Here is a 13243-nt window from a genome sequence, read left to right as displayed (position 1 = left end):
GTCTGCAGAAGCTGCCTTCCTTGTTTAACAGTCAGTCAGCCTGCAGAGAGGGAGAGAGACTGGTCTTAGCAGACATTAGATCACTGACTTGGATACAAGCCAAGAGCTGGGATGAAAACTTAATGTTTAATAAAAGTAGATTCCATCTAAGGGGGAGATTTGAGTCAGTATTGAGATATCTAATATATTTATTCTAAAAAACCTCAGGGGAGCTTCTCGACAATTCTCAGTCCATTTCCACAGAATTAAATTTAAGTTACAAGGAGAGGAGATGTTTGTAGATTAATGTAGATCCTATATCTCGATGTAGATCTCATCAAATCTGTGATTAGACTGTTTCATAAGAGGCAGCTTATGAGGATTTCCATCAGTGAAATGTTATTCAATGAGAAATGTAATGACATCATAACTCTTCATAGATTAAATGTCTCTGCACTGTAGCGAGAAATGTCAGATGCCACAAGATTAACTTCCATAAGATTAAAAGCGGTACCCATTTTATGCAGCATTACAGCCTTATAGGAAACTAAACTGTATTAAAAACATGTTATAAAATGTAATAAACATGTGATGAACATCATGTAATATGTTTAAAGGTATACATTATCAGGTGGTGAGTCTGTTTTAGTCAAAACAGTGTTGTAGGCTACTTTTTATCATAGAGGACCATCTTTGGAAACAAGTGTTTTAATTAATACTGCTAAATGCTGTCCCCCGGGAATACAATGTACAATGTCCTGTATATGTTTTTAACCAAATACATTTAATTAAATTCACACCATCACCTGACTGAAGTCAGAGAGGTCATTATCTTACAGGACAGCATGGGATGTCTAGTAGGGATCCATTTCAATAGTCTACAATGGCCTCCCTGGTTTCACCTGTCCAGCTCTTTCACACCATTGTAATGTACTTTTACTTAGGAGAGGAGATGAGGAGAGGATGCCACATTCGACTATTGAGATGCAGACATTAGCCTCCTGCCAGACTGAGACAGCCCGGTTGGTGACCTAGGCCAGTATCTACAAAGCATCTCAGAGGAGGTATGCTGATCTAGGATCAGGTTCCCATCTGTCCATATAGTCTTATTCATTATGATATAAATAGCTAAACTGATCCTACACACTACAAAAAAAGGATTCCAAAAGGTTTTTATGGCTGTCCCCATAGGATAGCCCTTTTTGTTCTGGGTAGAACCCTTTTTGGTTCCAGGTAGAACTGATTTTGGTTCGACATAGAATCTTCTGTGTAAAGGGTTCTAAATGGAACTCAAGGGTTCTACCCGGAACCAAAAAGGGTTTCTTCAGAGAGTTCTCCTACGGGTCAATACAAGTCTGCCTAGTAGTCCTACTGTCTGTAGCCTACCTATTTTACTTGCCTGAGAGTTCATTTTTACCTTCATTTTAATTTAATGCAACATTTTCACCCAATTATGTTTGACTCAAGTCCGTTTGTTCACCTGTGTAATCTATTGTAAAAAAAACATTATAAAGATTGAGTCAAACATTTAGCCTGTTAAATTAAGTAATTCATTGGATATCAACATCAGGGGGCCTTTACTGGTAGTGTTGCCAAAATGCACCATGGCTCGCACGAGACACACAAACAATTAGGGTTCCTCAAAGGTTATTGGAAAGGGTGATGGTTCTATGTGGAACCATACTGACTCAATGAACCCATTGAGCCCTTCAATGGTTATTTCTTATTTTAGTGATAATTTAAAGGTTAGTGCAATCCGGGATCATTGGGATGTCCCTACCCTAAACCCTATCCTTCCCCTAACCTTAACTATAACCCTTACCTAATCCTAACATTAACCCTTACCTTAACCATATTAAATTTCAACTTCAATGGGATAAGGTCCCAAGGATCCCATTTAGACTTAAAATGTAGGGGCGGCGACTCATTAGAATATTTTGGGTCATAGTTTGTTCACAGCTCTTTTTGTGCAACCGTGAGTGAGAGTGTCCTTCCAGTTGATCTAATCTGTTGTGTTATGCTATTAATTATTATGTATGACTACAGCCAGTAGTGTCTTGTGAAAGAGTCATGTATGACCTTGTGCTAATTGAGAACTGCTGAATAAGTCAGCAGTTCTCAACTGTCTCCTTGGGGACCCAGCTGTTTCAGAGCTTGCACACCTGATTTAACTTGTTAATATAACACAATAAAACCTATGGAATTTTAACAACATATGGCTACTACACCAGAATAAAAAACCATGTATGTTTCTACAAAGAACCTTTGAGATTTAGAAAGGTTCTTTATAGAACCATTCTCCATAAAGGTTCTATAAAAAAAACTTTTAAAGGGTTCTATATAGCTTTTAAAAAAGGGTTTTAACAATAGTGGAACCCTTTTTTGGTGCTAAAGAAGCTTTTTTAATGGGTATTTATAGAATTTTAGGAAAGGGTTCTTTACAGCACCGTACAGATTCCATTTGAGCATGGTTATTCATAGAACCTTGAAAAAAAACATGTTCCATATAGCACCACAAAGGATTCTGCTATGGTTACGAGCCACTATAGTAGAGAAACATTTGTTTTTAGCGTGTAGCATGCCACAGTTGTCACCATTTTTAAAGACTGCGCACCTAAAAGAAGGCTACTTGTTTCAATAATGTTCATATAATCTCAATACTCCCCATACCCATTAGGTTGTTGCGACCCACATAAAGAGGGAGGTGGTACAACACGGATAAACCAACATTTATTCGTTCCAACTCATGTATTTCGTTGAAACCGGTATGGCAGTCCCCGCCTCCGTGTATAAAAGCAAGAAACAAAGAGTACAATCTGGCCTGGATTACTGGGAGCACAGCATTAGCGGAAGTAACCCGCCTAGCTCACTGTCCGTCGCGAACACGCTCAGTCACCAAGGTACAGTAAAACTACTTCATAGTTTATATGATACCTCTTGCGACCAATGTAACGTCAAAAATACATTGCATGTCTTCAACTGGTATATTTCAGACCTAATTCGTTTCTATATTCCATGTATATAATCGTTTAATATCGCGGTAAACATGTCGTAGGCTAGTTGTAGCTCTTCTAGACAGACAACCTTTACCCTCTCGAATGGCGATGTCATCTGGCGGGAATAAATTTGCTGAGTGATTTTCCACATAGTTTTACCTGGAGACGCACATGGGTGCCATTCGGGATATTATCCTACAGAATATATGAATACATTGGTGTTTTTATGACATTGTATTTGTTCAGTGTTGTAAAACGGTGTGTTGGAACGAATCCGGGTGTATTGATGCTTTGATTTATTAGGATCTCATTAGCCGACGCCTTAGTTTTACTGGGATCCGACACATTGACTACAAATACATTAGTCAAAGTACTCTTGCGCTCATTTGAATGAGTTGCAACTCCCATTTTGTAGGAATTTGCAAACATGTTACATTGTGTTGTGTTATACAAGTGTTCAACATTAATTGTGCTCTAACACCGATTACAGTAGTGTATATTGAGGTCATAAAGCGAGTGCGCAGAAAGTAGCCCACTTGCTCTTCCTGGTTCGTGGCACCACGCTGGGCGTTGGCGATGATGGCAAATTCTGGCACTCCAGTTCTCTCACTTGTATAGGCTTGCACTGTAAAGGCGAGGGAGTGAATTTGACAGTAATTTACAGGCAGCTCAGCTCAGTAAATTACTGTACTTCATATTGCATTACATCTACTCTAATCTAAAAACAGTGACAAAGCAAATACTATGTAAAGGCACACTGTACAATACCTAAGAAATAACCTTTTATCTATTGTTTAAAAAAAAAAAATGCTAGTTGTAAGTAATTAATTAATGGATAAAGGAAGGAAATTCATTGAGGGGAAGGGTTTTTATGTTTGACTGCATTTTACTTTAATTACTTAGCTTGATTGCTTGCACCAATCCTAAGTAATGTGTTTACACATTACATCATATCATACATCCCTGCTGTTTCATTACAATGTCAATGACTATTTGGTGTTTTATATCACTTGTATAAGCCTTAACCAAGGCTTCCAAACTGGTAGTGACTACAGGGCAAAACAGACCAAAAGGACAGGGCAAAATGCTCAACCAGTAAAGTTTAAGACTGACACTCCAATCTGTCCCCTAAATTGATGAGGCACTATAACAACAGGGGGTAAATTGGTAGCTCATTCTCACTAACTGCTGGCACAAATGTAGCCTCTTACAAGGCACACCTCAAAACGATACATTGCACCCACTAGTGGTCAAAAGGTTTTTGGCTGTCCAAAAATACGGTACACTACTGTATTCTGTGGGGTGGAATCACAGTACCATTTGAAATTCAGCAATTCTTTCCCCACCCACAACATTTTCCCAAAATGCACCATCATTTACAGTATGATGCAGTAAAATGTTTCAATGTTTTTATGTTGATCAAACCCCAAAATGACTGTAATAGTTTTTTTTTGTGTTTTTTTGTCATACACCGTATAGGTGCAGTGAAATGTGGTGTTTTACAAGGTCAGCCATAGTACTACAGCACCACTGGAGCAAATTAGGGTTAAGTTCCTTTCTGAAGGCCACATCAACAGTTTTTTTTTCCCGTTACAGTGGCTACTTCTTGGCGTAGGTAGCTATTTAAACGTAAAGAGGATTACGTGCATACTGAGCGGCACACTTCTGGTCATGCGCAAACGTGATTTTGATGCAGGTGATTCTGGAAGATTATCTTCTGGCAGCGAGTCAAAGACCTTACAGAGCATGACAGTTGTCAGATGCAAAGTTAGAGGTTTTACCTTGCAATGGGAGCCCGGTGTGCACAGTGTCTGTGTCTCTATTCATGAGATTGTCCCGTGATGGGGTCGAGGGCCTCGGCACCGCAACTCAAAACCCAATTTGCCAAATGCAAGTAAGTAACGTTGTCTGCACTGATATTCAGTGGAATTTGCTTGTTTATTTACCCTTCTCTCTCCTCTACCCCCCCCTCTTTCTCTCTCCTCTACCCCCCCCTCTTTCTCTCTCCTCTACCCCCCCTCTTTCTCTCTCCTCTACCCCCCCTCTTTCTCTCTCCTCTACCCCCCCTCTTTCTCTCTCCTCTACCCCCCCTCTTTCTCTCTCCTCTACCCCCCCTCTTTCTCTCTCCTCTACCCCCCCTCTTTCTCTCTCCTCTACCCCCTCTCTTTCTCTCTCCTCTACCCCCTCTCTCTCTCTCTCCTCTACCCCCTCTCTCTCTCTCTCCTCTACCCCCTCTTTCTCTCTTAACCCCCCCCCCCCCCCCCCTCTCTCCTCGTCACTGTGTACCTCTCTCTTTTTCTACTGTCATGTTCTTCTGTCCTTATAGCGCCATGTCAAACGAGGAGCGGACGTTCATTGCCATTAAGCCAGATGGAGTTCAGAGGAGGCTTGTCGGAGATATCATCAAGAGATTTGAGCTAAAGGGCTTCAAACTGGTGGGGATGAAATTCATCCAGGTACGTTATTCTACTTACTGTAATCTCTTTTATTTTATTTCAAATGTTATCTATATAATCCTTTTCACTTTCAGGACATTATTAACCAGTAATTAGGACTGAATGGCAGGCCTATCCATTATGTAAATCAGCTATCTGACAGATATTCTTAAAAAAAACATGTATCTTGAACCTTGACAAAAGTCAACTATAGTTTGTGTGTATGCATTGATACGTAGTCTACGTGTGCCTTTAAAAATATATTTGTAGTGCTGTTCTTTTCTATTGATGTTCTGTATTATGTTATTCTGTATTATGTTTCATGTTGGACCCCAGGAAGAGTAGCTGCAGCTTTTGCAACAGCTAATGGGGATCCTAATAAAATACCATCTAAGCAAGAACTTGTGCCAATACACAATGATTGGACATACAATACAGTAGAGTACAGTAGGCTACAGTATAGTAGAGTACATTAGGGTAAAGTCGGGTACATTAGAGTAACTATAGAAAATATATTCACGTCACCAGATAATTGATTAAAATACATTGTTTTGCAATAAAGGTTTACAGTAGCTTCAACAGCACTCTGTAGGGTAGAACCATGGTGTAGCTGGAGGGCAGCTAGCTTCCGTCCTCCTCTGGGTACATTGACTTCAATACAAAACCTAGGAGGCTCATGGTTCTCACCCCTTTCCATATACTTCCACAGTAATTATGACAACTTCCGGAGGACGTCCTCCAACCTATCCAAGCTCTTGAAGCATGAACTGACATGTTGTTCACCCAATCAAAGGATCAGAGAATCAATCTAGTACTGAAAGCATAAGCTACACCTAGCTAGCACTGCAGTACATGAAACGTGTTAAGTAGCTGACCCAAAGAGGGAGGGAGAAAATAGTTGAACAGAGAGGGATGCTCTTGAACAGAGAGGGATGCTATGTTAGCTAGCTGGCTATGGCTATCCAACAGAGAGGGATGCTATGTTAGCTAGCTGGCTATGGCTATCCAACAGAGAGGGATGCTATGTTAGCTGGCTGGCTATGGCTATCAAACAGAGGGATGCTATGTTAGCTAGCTGACTATGGCTATCCAACAGAGAGGGATGCTATGTTAGCTAGCTGGCTATGGCTATCCAACAGAGAGGGATGCTATGTTAGCTAGCTGTCTATGGCTATCCAACACTGGAACTCTTCCAAGGTAAGCTTTTGGTTTAATTAATTTATTGCCACCGGGGCCTCTGGTGTAACTGACTGTATTCGTTCCACTAATTCTGTTGAAAAACTTTCTCAAAAGCAGAAGCAAACATAACGAAACGTGGATCAACCAGTGGAGGCTGGTGAGGGGAGGACGACTCATAATAATGGCTGGAATGGAGTAAATGGAATGGTATCAAACACATGGTTTTCATATATTTTATTTACTCCATTCTAGACATTATGGGCCGTCCTTCCCTCAGTAGCCTCCACTTGGATAAACATACCTGAATTTGTCCATTATAAACTCTCTTATTTTAAACTGTTGGACTAATGATTACACCCTAGATTATCTAGATGCAGGCAAGAGTGTGCAAGGCGGTATTGAATGTGTCACTGTCTGTCACCTTGAATACTCAAATTTCTCTCTACCTGAGTGCGCCTACGTTGTAAACTTTCATTCATAGGCTAGGTTGTAGCAACCTCGTGGTGGGTATAGGGAAAATTAGAGTAACATGTAGTAGCCTAAACCTATCATTTTTACATTGAATATGGTGTATTTAGAATTAAAGCCATGCTCATAAAAAAAATGATCGTCCTGCCTCATCTTAAAAGACACCAACCACCACTGAGTGCGGTAGGGTACATTAGGCTACATTAGGGTTCTGTACAGTAGACTAAATTAGGATGCTGTACAGTAGGGTGCTGTACAGTAGGGTAGAGGACAGTGCAGAGGATCTTGCTGACTGTTCTTATCCACAGGTGTGATTAGCATTGAGTGTTGTCTCCTGATTCTCTGTGTGTTGGTCTGTGGCCAGGAAGGCTGCCTGTGACCCCCGAACCCAGGGATCAGGAGGGCCCACTGATAATAGTCACTCTGTTTACGGTGGGCTATTTCAGGGTTAAGCGCTTGGTTCCTGGTTACAAGCTCTGGTGACTTCCTGTGAATGTACAAAACATAAAGATCTCTTTCCATGACATAGACTGACCATGTGAATCCAGGTGAAAGCTTTTATCCCTTATTGATGTCGCTTGTTAAATCCACTTCAATCAGTGTAGATGAATGGGAGGAGACGGCTTAAAGATGGATGTTTTAAGCCTTGAGACAACTGAGATATATATTGTGTATGTGCCATTCGGAGGGTGAATGGGCAAGACAAAATATTTCAGTGCCTTTTTGAACAGGATTTGGTAGTAAGTGCCAGGCGCACCGGTTTAAGTGTGTCAAGAACTGCAACGCTGCTGGACGATTCATGCTTAACAGTTTCCTGTGTGTATTAAGAATGGTCCACCACCCAAAGGACATCCAGCCAACTTGACCCAACTGTGGGAAGCATTGGCGCCAACATGGGCCAGCATCCCTGTGGAACGCTTTCAACACCTTGTAGGGTTCATGCCCCGATGAATTGAGGCACTTCTGAGAGCTAAAAGGGGTGCAACTCAATATTACGAAGATGTTCCTAATGTTTGTACACTGGAGCTCTCCAGATATTGGCTGTAGCTTTACCAAACCCTTGTATGGAGAGCGTCTGCTAAATCCCCCCCAAAAATGAAATGCATGTTGTCGACGTGATTGTTACAGGATCCTTTGCGCCTGGCGATTCTACGACTGATGTTCAACATAGCCCAGTGTATTTTGCCGTGATATGCCTTGTGTGTGTGTCCCTATGATTATGATGGGTTATTGACGGTTGTGGCTGTTGTGTCTGACTAACCCAGGCCCCAGAGTCTCTGCTGAAGAAGCACTATGCCGACCTGAAGGACAGACCCTTCTTCCCTGGTCTCGTCAGCTACATGGCCTCCGGCCCAGTGGTGGCTATGGTAAGACAAACGTTCCTTGTTGTGTTCATTGACATGATGTAAGCATCTAGTTTCTCCTACAAGAAGACAGAAAAGACTACACATTCTAATGCTGTGGTTCCTAATAGCACCTGTAACGGGAATCTGTGGTTCCTAATAGCTCCTGTAACAGGGAACTGTGGTTCCTAATAGCTCCTGTAACGGGGAACTGTGGTTCCTAATAGCTCCTGTAACGGGGAACTGTGGTTCCTAATAGCTCCTGTAACGGGGAACTGTGGTTCCTAATAGCTCCTGTAACGGGGAACTGTGGTTCCTAATAGCTCCTGTAACGGGGAACTGTGGTTCCTAATAGCTCCTGTAACGGGGAACTGCACCATAAACACATTCGCTATCTGCACCAATGTCAGATCATAACTTTGATCCTCCAGGCGTCAACATATTAACCCTCCTGTTGTGTTCGCTTCATGTTAATTGTGTTTCCAGTCCAAAATGAACTCCCCATTATAGCTGATTATAAATCCATAATACATACATTATCACCTAATGTTGTGTTAGTTCTTTTTATCAACTTAAGTTCTTGTGAACATTACAGGTTTTGAACTTCTATTTCCTATTCATGGCCTGTAGGCCTTATTGACCTGAGCTCATACAACTCATTTTTGAGTAAAAAAAGCATAATGTATGTATTATTTTGACTATAACAAATACTCAGATGAAACATATTGTGGTATTTATCACAGACTACTTTGTGTCAAAGTTTAACAAGGACTCTCCTCCTCACCAGTGTCATGATCAAAGATATGACCAAGAGCCTCACATACAGTATATTGTTTGGTCATTGTGCTGCCACAGAATGAATTGTGATCAAGGCCTCAAAAAAGCTTTATATACCAGAGCTGCGAGAAAAGTTCTATATATATATATTATTGAAACAATGTTGCGATTGTTTGTGAGAATGCCAGCAGATGTGGTTCCCCGTGGGGGTTGCCATGGAAGCCAAGAAGGTGTGAGTGTGTGTGTGCGTGCTCAAACACACATGCATGTGAGGCATCTGGGAGAGGAAGTGTGTCCATCTGATGAATGGTCATGTGGCTGAACTCAGTTTTATACACTAATTCTAGTCTCACCCATTCATTTCTAATGACCGGTCAGGAACACCACAGGTGTTCAAAAGTTAAAATAAAACATCCAAAACGTTATGAAAATAATCAACATGTATTTTGTGTGTTCAGATGCACTGTGTGGACAAAGTCATGGAACCTTATGACAATCAGATTAAATGAACTACATTTTTCAGAGAGAACTTGTAAATCGGTCCAATACGACTGGAACACAGCAGGAGGGTAAAGACTAGTACTTCTATCTTGAAATGTATTTGACCGCTGTGCATAGAAATGGAAGATCAGAAAGAATACTGTGTTTAATAAAGCGTTATCCCTCTGTGTGTGGGGTGCCAGGTGTGGGAAGGGTTGAATGTGGTGAAGACCGGCAGAGTGATGCTAGGAGAGACCAACCCTGCCGACTCCAAACCCGGCACCATCCGAGGAGACTACTGCATCCAAGTGGGCAGGTGAGAATCAATCGCAGTACGAGACATAACACAGTGATCCTATAATGTAAAGATTCTATGAAGCCTCAACCTTTATGATGGATAATAGGTTTATCATCAGGGCCAGGACCATACCAGTATCGCGATACTCGTTATATATATATATCACACACACACTTTATGGGGTATTTTCACTTTTTATTTAGACAGAGATTTGAAGTGAGAGGGGAGACCGAGAGAGCGAGGGAGATGCAGAGCGGTGTCTGAGACAGGATTCGTACCCATTCTGAGGGTGTAGTATTTGTGCTGCATGGCGGTGTAGTATTTGTGCTGCAGGGCGGTGTAGTATTTGTGCTGCATGGCGGTGTAGTATTTGTGCTGCAGGGCGGTGTAGTATTTGTGCTGCATGGCGGTGTAGTATTTGTGCTGCATGGCGGTGTAGTATTTGTGCTGCATGGCGGTGTAGTATTTGTGCTGCATGGCGGTGTAGTATTTGTGCTGCATGGCGGTGTAGTATTTGTGCTGCATGGCGGTGTAGTATTTGTGCTGCATGGCGGTGTAGTATTTGTGCTGCATGGCGGTGTAGTATTTGTGCTGCATGGCGGTGTAGTATTTGTGCTGCATGGCGGTGTAGTATTTGTGCTGCATGGCGGTGTAGTATTTGTGCTGCGTTACCTGTGCAGGTTGACGCTTATTGTCATGCGTCTTCTCCTGGAGGCAGAATTGAGCCATTTCTCCTTAAATAGGCCGGCTGCAAGGTCAAAATTGTTTATATTGTAAACATTTATGAAAAGAAAAATGTGCTTTTTGGTCTTAATGTCAGGTTAGGCATTAGGGTTAGCAGTGTAGTTAAGGTTAGGGTTCAAATCAAATTGTATTTGTCACATACGCTGATACAACAGGTTAGACCTTACAGTGAAATGCTTACTTACAAGCCCTTAACCAACAATGCAGTTTTAAGAAAAAAAGTATTTACTAAAATAAACTGAATAATAAAAAAATGAATTTAAGGAGGAACAATAAAATAACAGTAGTGAGGCTATATACAGGGGGTACCGGTACAGAGTCCATGTGGAGGCTATATACAGGGGGTACCGGTACAGAGTCCATGTGGAGGCTATATACAGGGGGTACCGGTACAGAGTCCATGTGGAGGCTATATACAGGGGGTACCGGTACAGAGTCCATGTGGAGGCTATATACAGGGGGTACCGGTACAGAGTCCATGTGGAGGCAAATACAGGGGGTACCGGTACAGAGTCCATGTGGAGGCTATATACAGGGGGTACCGGTACAGAGTCAATGTGCGGGGGCTCTGTTTATTCGAGGTAATTAAGGTAGTATGTACATGTAGGTAGAGAAAGTGACTATGCATGGATAATAAACAGAGTGTAGCAGCAGTGTAAAAATGGGGCAGTGATGTACTGGGCCATACGCACTACCCTCTGTAGTACCTTGCGGTCGGAGGCCGAGCAGTTTCCATACCAGGCGGTGATGCAACCGTTCAGAATGCTCTCGATGTTGCAGCTTTAGAACCTTTTGAGGATCTGAGGACCCATGCCAAATCTCTTCAGTCTCCTGAGGGGGTAAAGGTGTTGTTGTGCCCTCTTCACGACTGTCTTGGTGTGTTTGGACCATGATAGTTTGTTGATGTGGACACCAAGGAACTTGAAGCTCTCAACCTGCTCCACTACAGCCCCATTGATGAGAATGGTCCTCCTTTTCCTGTAGTCCACAATCTTCTACTTTGTCTTGATCATGTTGAGGGAGAGGATGTTATCTTGGCACCACACTGCCAGGTATCTGACCTCCTCCCTATAGGCTGTCTCATCATTGTCGGTGATCAGGCTGTGTTGTCGGCAAACTTGATAATGGTGTTGGAATCGTGCTTGGCCATGCAGTCATGGGTGAACAGGGAGCGCTGGAGGGGAATGAGCACGGACCCCTGAGGGGCTCCAGTTTTGAGGATTAGTGTGGCTGATGTTGTTACCTACCCTTACCACCTGGGGGCGTCCCGATAGGAAGTCCAGGATCCAGTTGCAGAGGGAGGTTTTTAGTCCAAGGGTCCTTGAACTTTTAGGGCACTGGTCCTAGACCTGTGCCTGGGGTTATGGTTAGGTTTAAAAAAACAGATTTGTATGACTTTGTGGCTGTGCCAGCTAGTGACCACTGCAGCGCTGCCTTCAGAACAAGCTCTCCTGCATTATCAGCCATCAGGCACTATTTACATCGCTTTGACAACTACAGTACTTTCAAACTCTATCCATAGTCCTTAAATATAATTATCTTTCCTTATGTCATTAAATGATAATAATTGTTCTTTCCTTATTGTTTCAGGAACATCATCCATGGCAGTGACTCCGTAGAGAGTGCTAACACAGAGATCAACCTGTGGTTCAAACCTGAGGAGCTGTGCAGTTACACTAGCTGCTCCAGCAGCTGGCTCTACTGAGGAGCTGAAGGCTACAAGTTGCCCCCAGGCACAGGTCTAGGATCAGTTTACCATCCATAAACCATAACCATCAGCATTAGAAGTGGGAATATAAATCTCTTCCTGGCCACTGAGGACCACACCACTTCCTGTTCATCTTCTGTACCCATCTGTAATTGGTCCATCGCTGATTCCATTCATTCCTCCGGACGTACAGTTGTCATAGTGAAAATGTTTTTTTATTGTCATTTGTTCAGCTTTCCAATAAAAAAAATCACAACCCCTTATTTTTCCTTGTTGTTGATTATAACACATCATTTTCTATAGATATTATTGTACTTTACATCATGAACATAAACTTTTCTTTGAACATAGACAGTTTAATAGTGCACCCATGTCTTGTGTGCTTCGGTGCTGTGACCAGATTGACATTTCAAACATTAACAGGCAGGCCTCGTCACTGCCAACATTAAGAGGGATTAGCCGGCTCCATAATCTCAGATTGGGATTAACTGTAGATCTGCTGCTTTGCGCAGTTGAGCTAACGGTCAACCTAATGGTAGAGGAGTGGTTGGGACCTGGGATGACACTAAAGTTGGAAGCATCACGCACGTGCACTCCCACAGAACAGAGAATATGCTAAGAATAGTGCTGGTGTCATTGGGAAGGTGTGACCTGAGATGCCTATCGTGAAAACACCTGAGCCCGGCAGGGTCTTATCTGACAGATATCTGTAGTCCGTCTCATTGCAGGGGTCTCCAGAGACTCACTGGGTGTCCACTACAGGCTACAGTGACCTCGGAGCTCCAATCCTCAGGTCTGGCTCTCATCTCCAGGACGTTGCCCACAAGTCCAAAACC

General features: G+C 42.4%; 1 protein-coding gene across 1 annotated transcript; it reads left to right on the top strand.

Moving 5' to 3' along the window:
- Positions 1–2747: 2747 nt before the first annotated feature.
- LOC139367933 (nucleoside diphosphate kinase A-like) lies at positions 2748–12670 on the top strand. Its single transcript, XM_071106328.1, has 5 exons — positions 2748–2879; positions 5302–5431; positions 8323–8424; positions 9861–9973; positions 12290–12670. The coding sequence occupies exons 2-5, from the start codon at positions 5306–5308 to the stop codon at positions 12402–12404; spliced, it is 456 nt and encodes a 151-aa protein (XP_070962429.1). The 5' UTR covers positions 2748–2879; positions 5302–5305; the 3' UTR covers positions 12405–12670.
- Positions 12671–13243: the final 573 nt, after the last annotated feature.

The sequence above is a fragment of the Oncorhynchus clarkii genome, chromosome 16, assembly GCF_045791955.1.
Source record: "Oncorhynchus clarkii lewisi isolate Uvic-CL-2024 chromosome 16, UVic_Ocla_1.0, whole genome shotgun sequence".
Classification (NCBI taxonomy): Eukaryota; Metazoa; Chordata; class Actinopteri; order Salmoniformes; family Salmonidae; genus Oncorhynchus; species Oncorhynchus clarkii.
Note: the sequence above shows the minus strand (reverse complement) of the source record. Positions and strands in the feature narration are given on the sequence as shown.

Bases quoted from the DNA above. Each gene is read 5' to 3' on its own strand.
- LOC139367933 (XM_071106328.1), top strand. From the start codon at position 5,306: ATGTCAAACGAGGAGCGGACGTTCATTGCCATTAAGCCAGATGGAGTT. The intron at 5,432-8,322 runs GTACGTTATTCT...TGACTAACCCAG, and splicing joins TGGGGATGAAATTCATCCAG to GCCCCAGAGTCTCTGCTGAA. The intron at 8,425-9,860 runs GTAAGACAAACG...GTGGGGTGCCAG, and splicing joins CCGGCCCAGTGGTGGCTATG to GTGTGGGAAGGGTTGAATGT.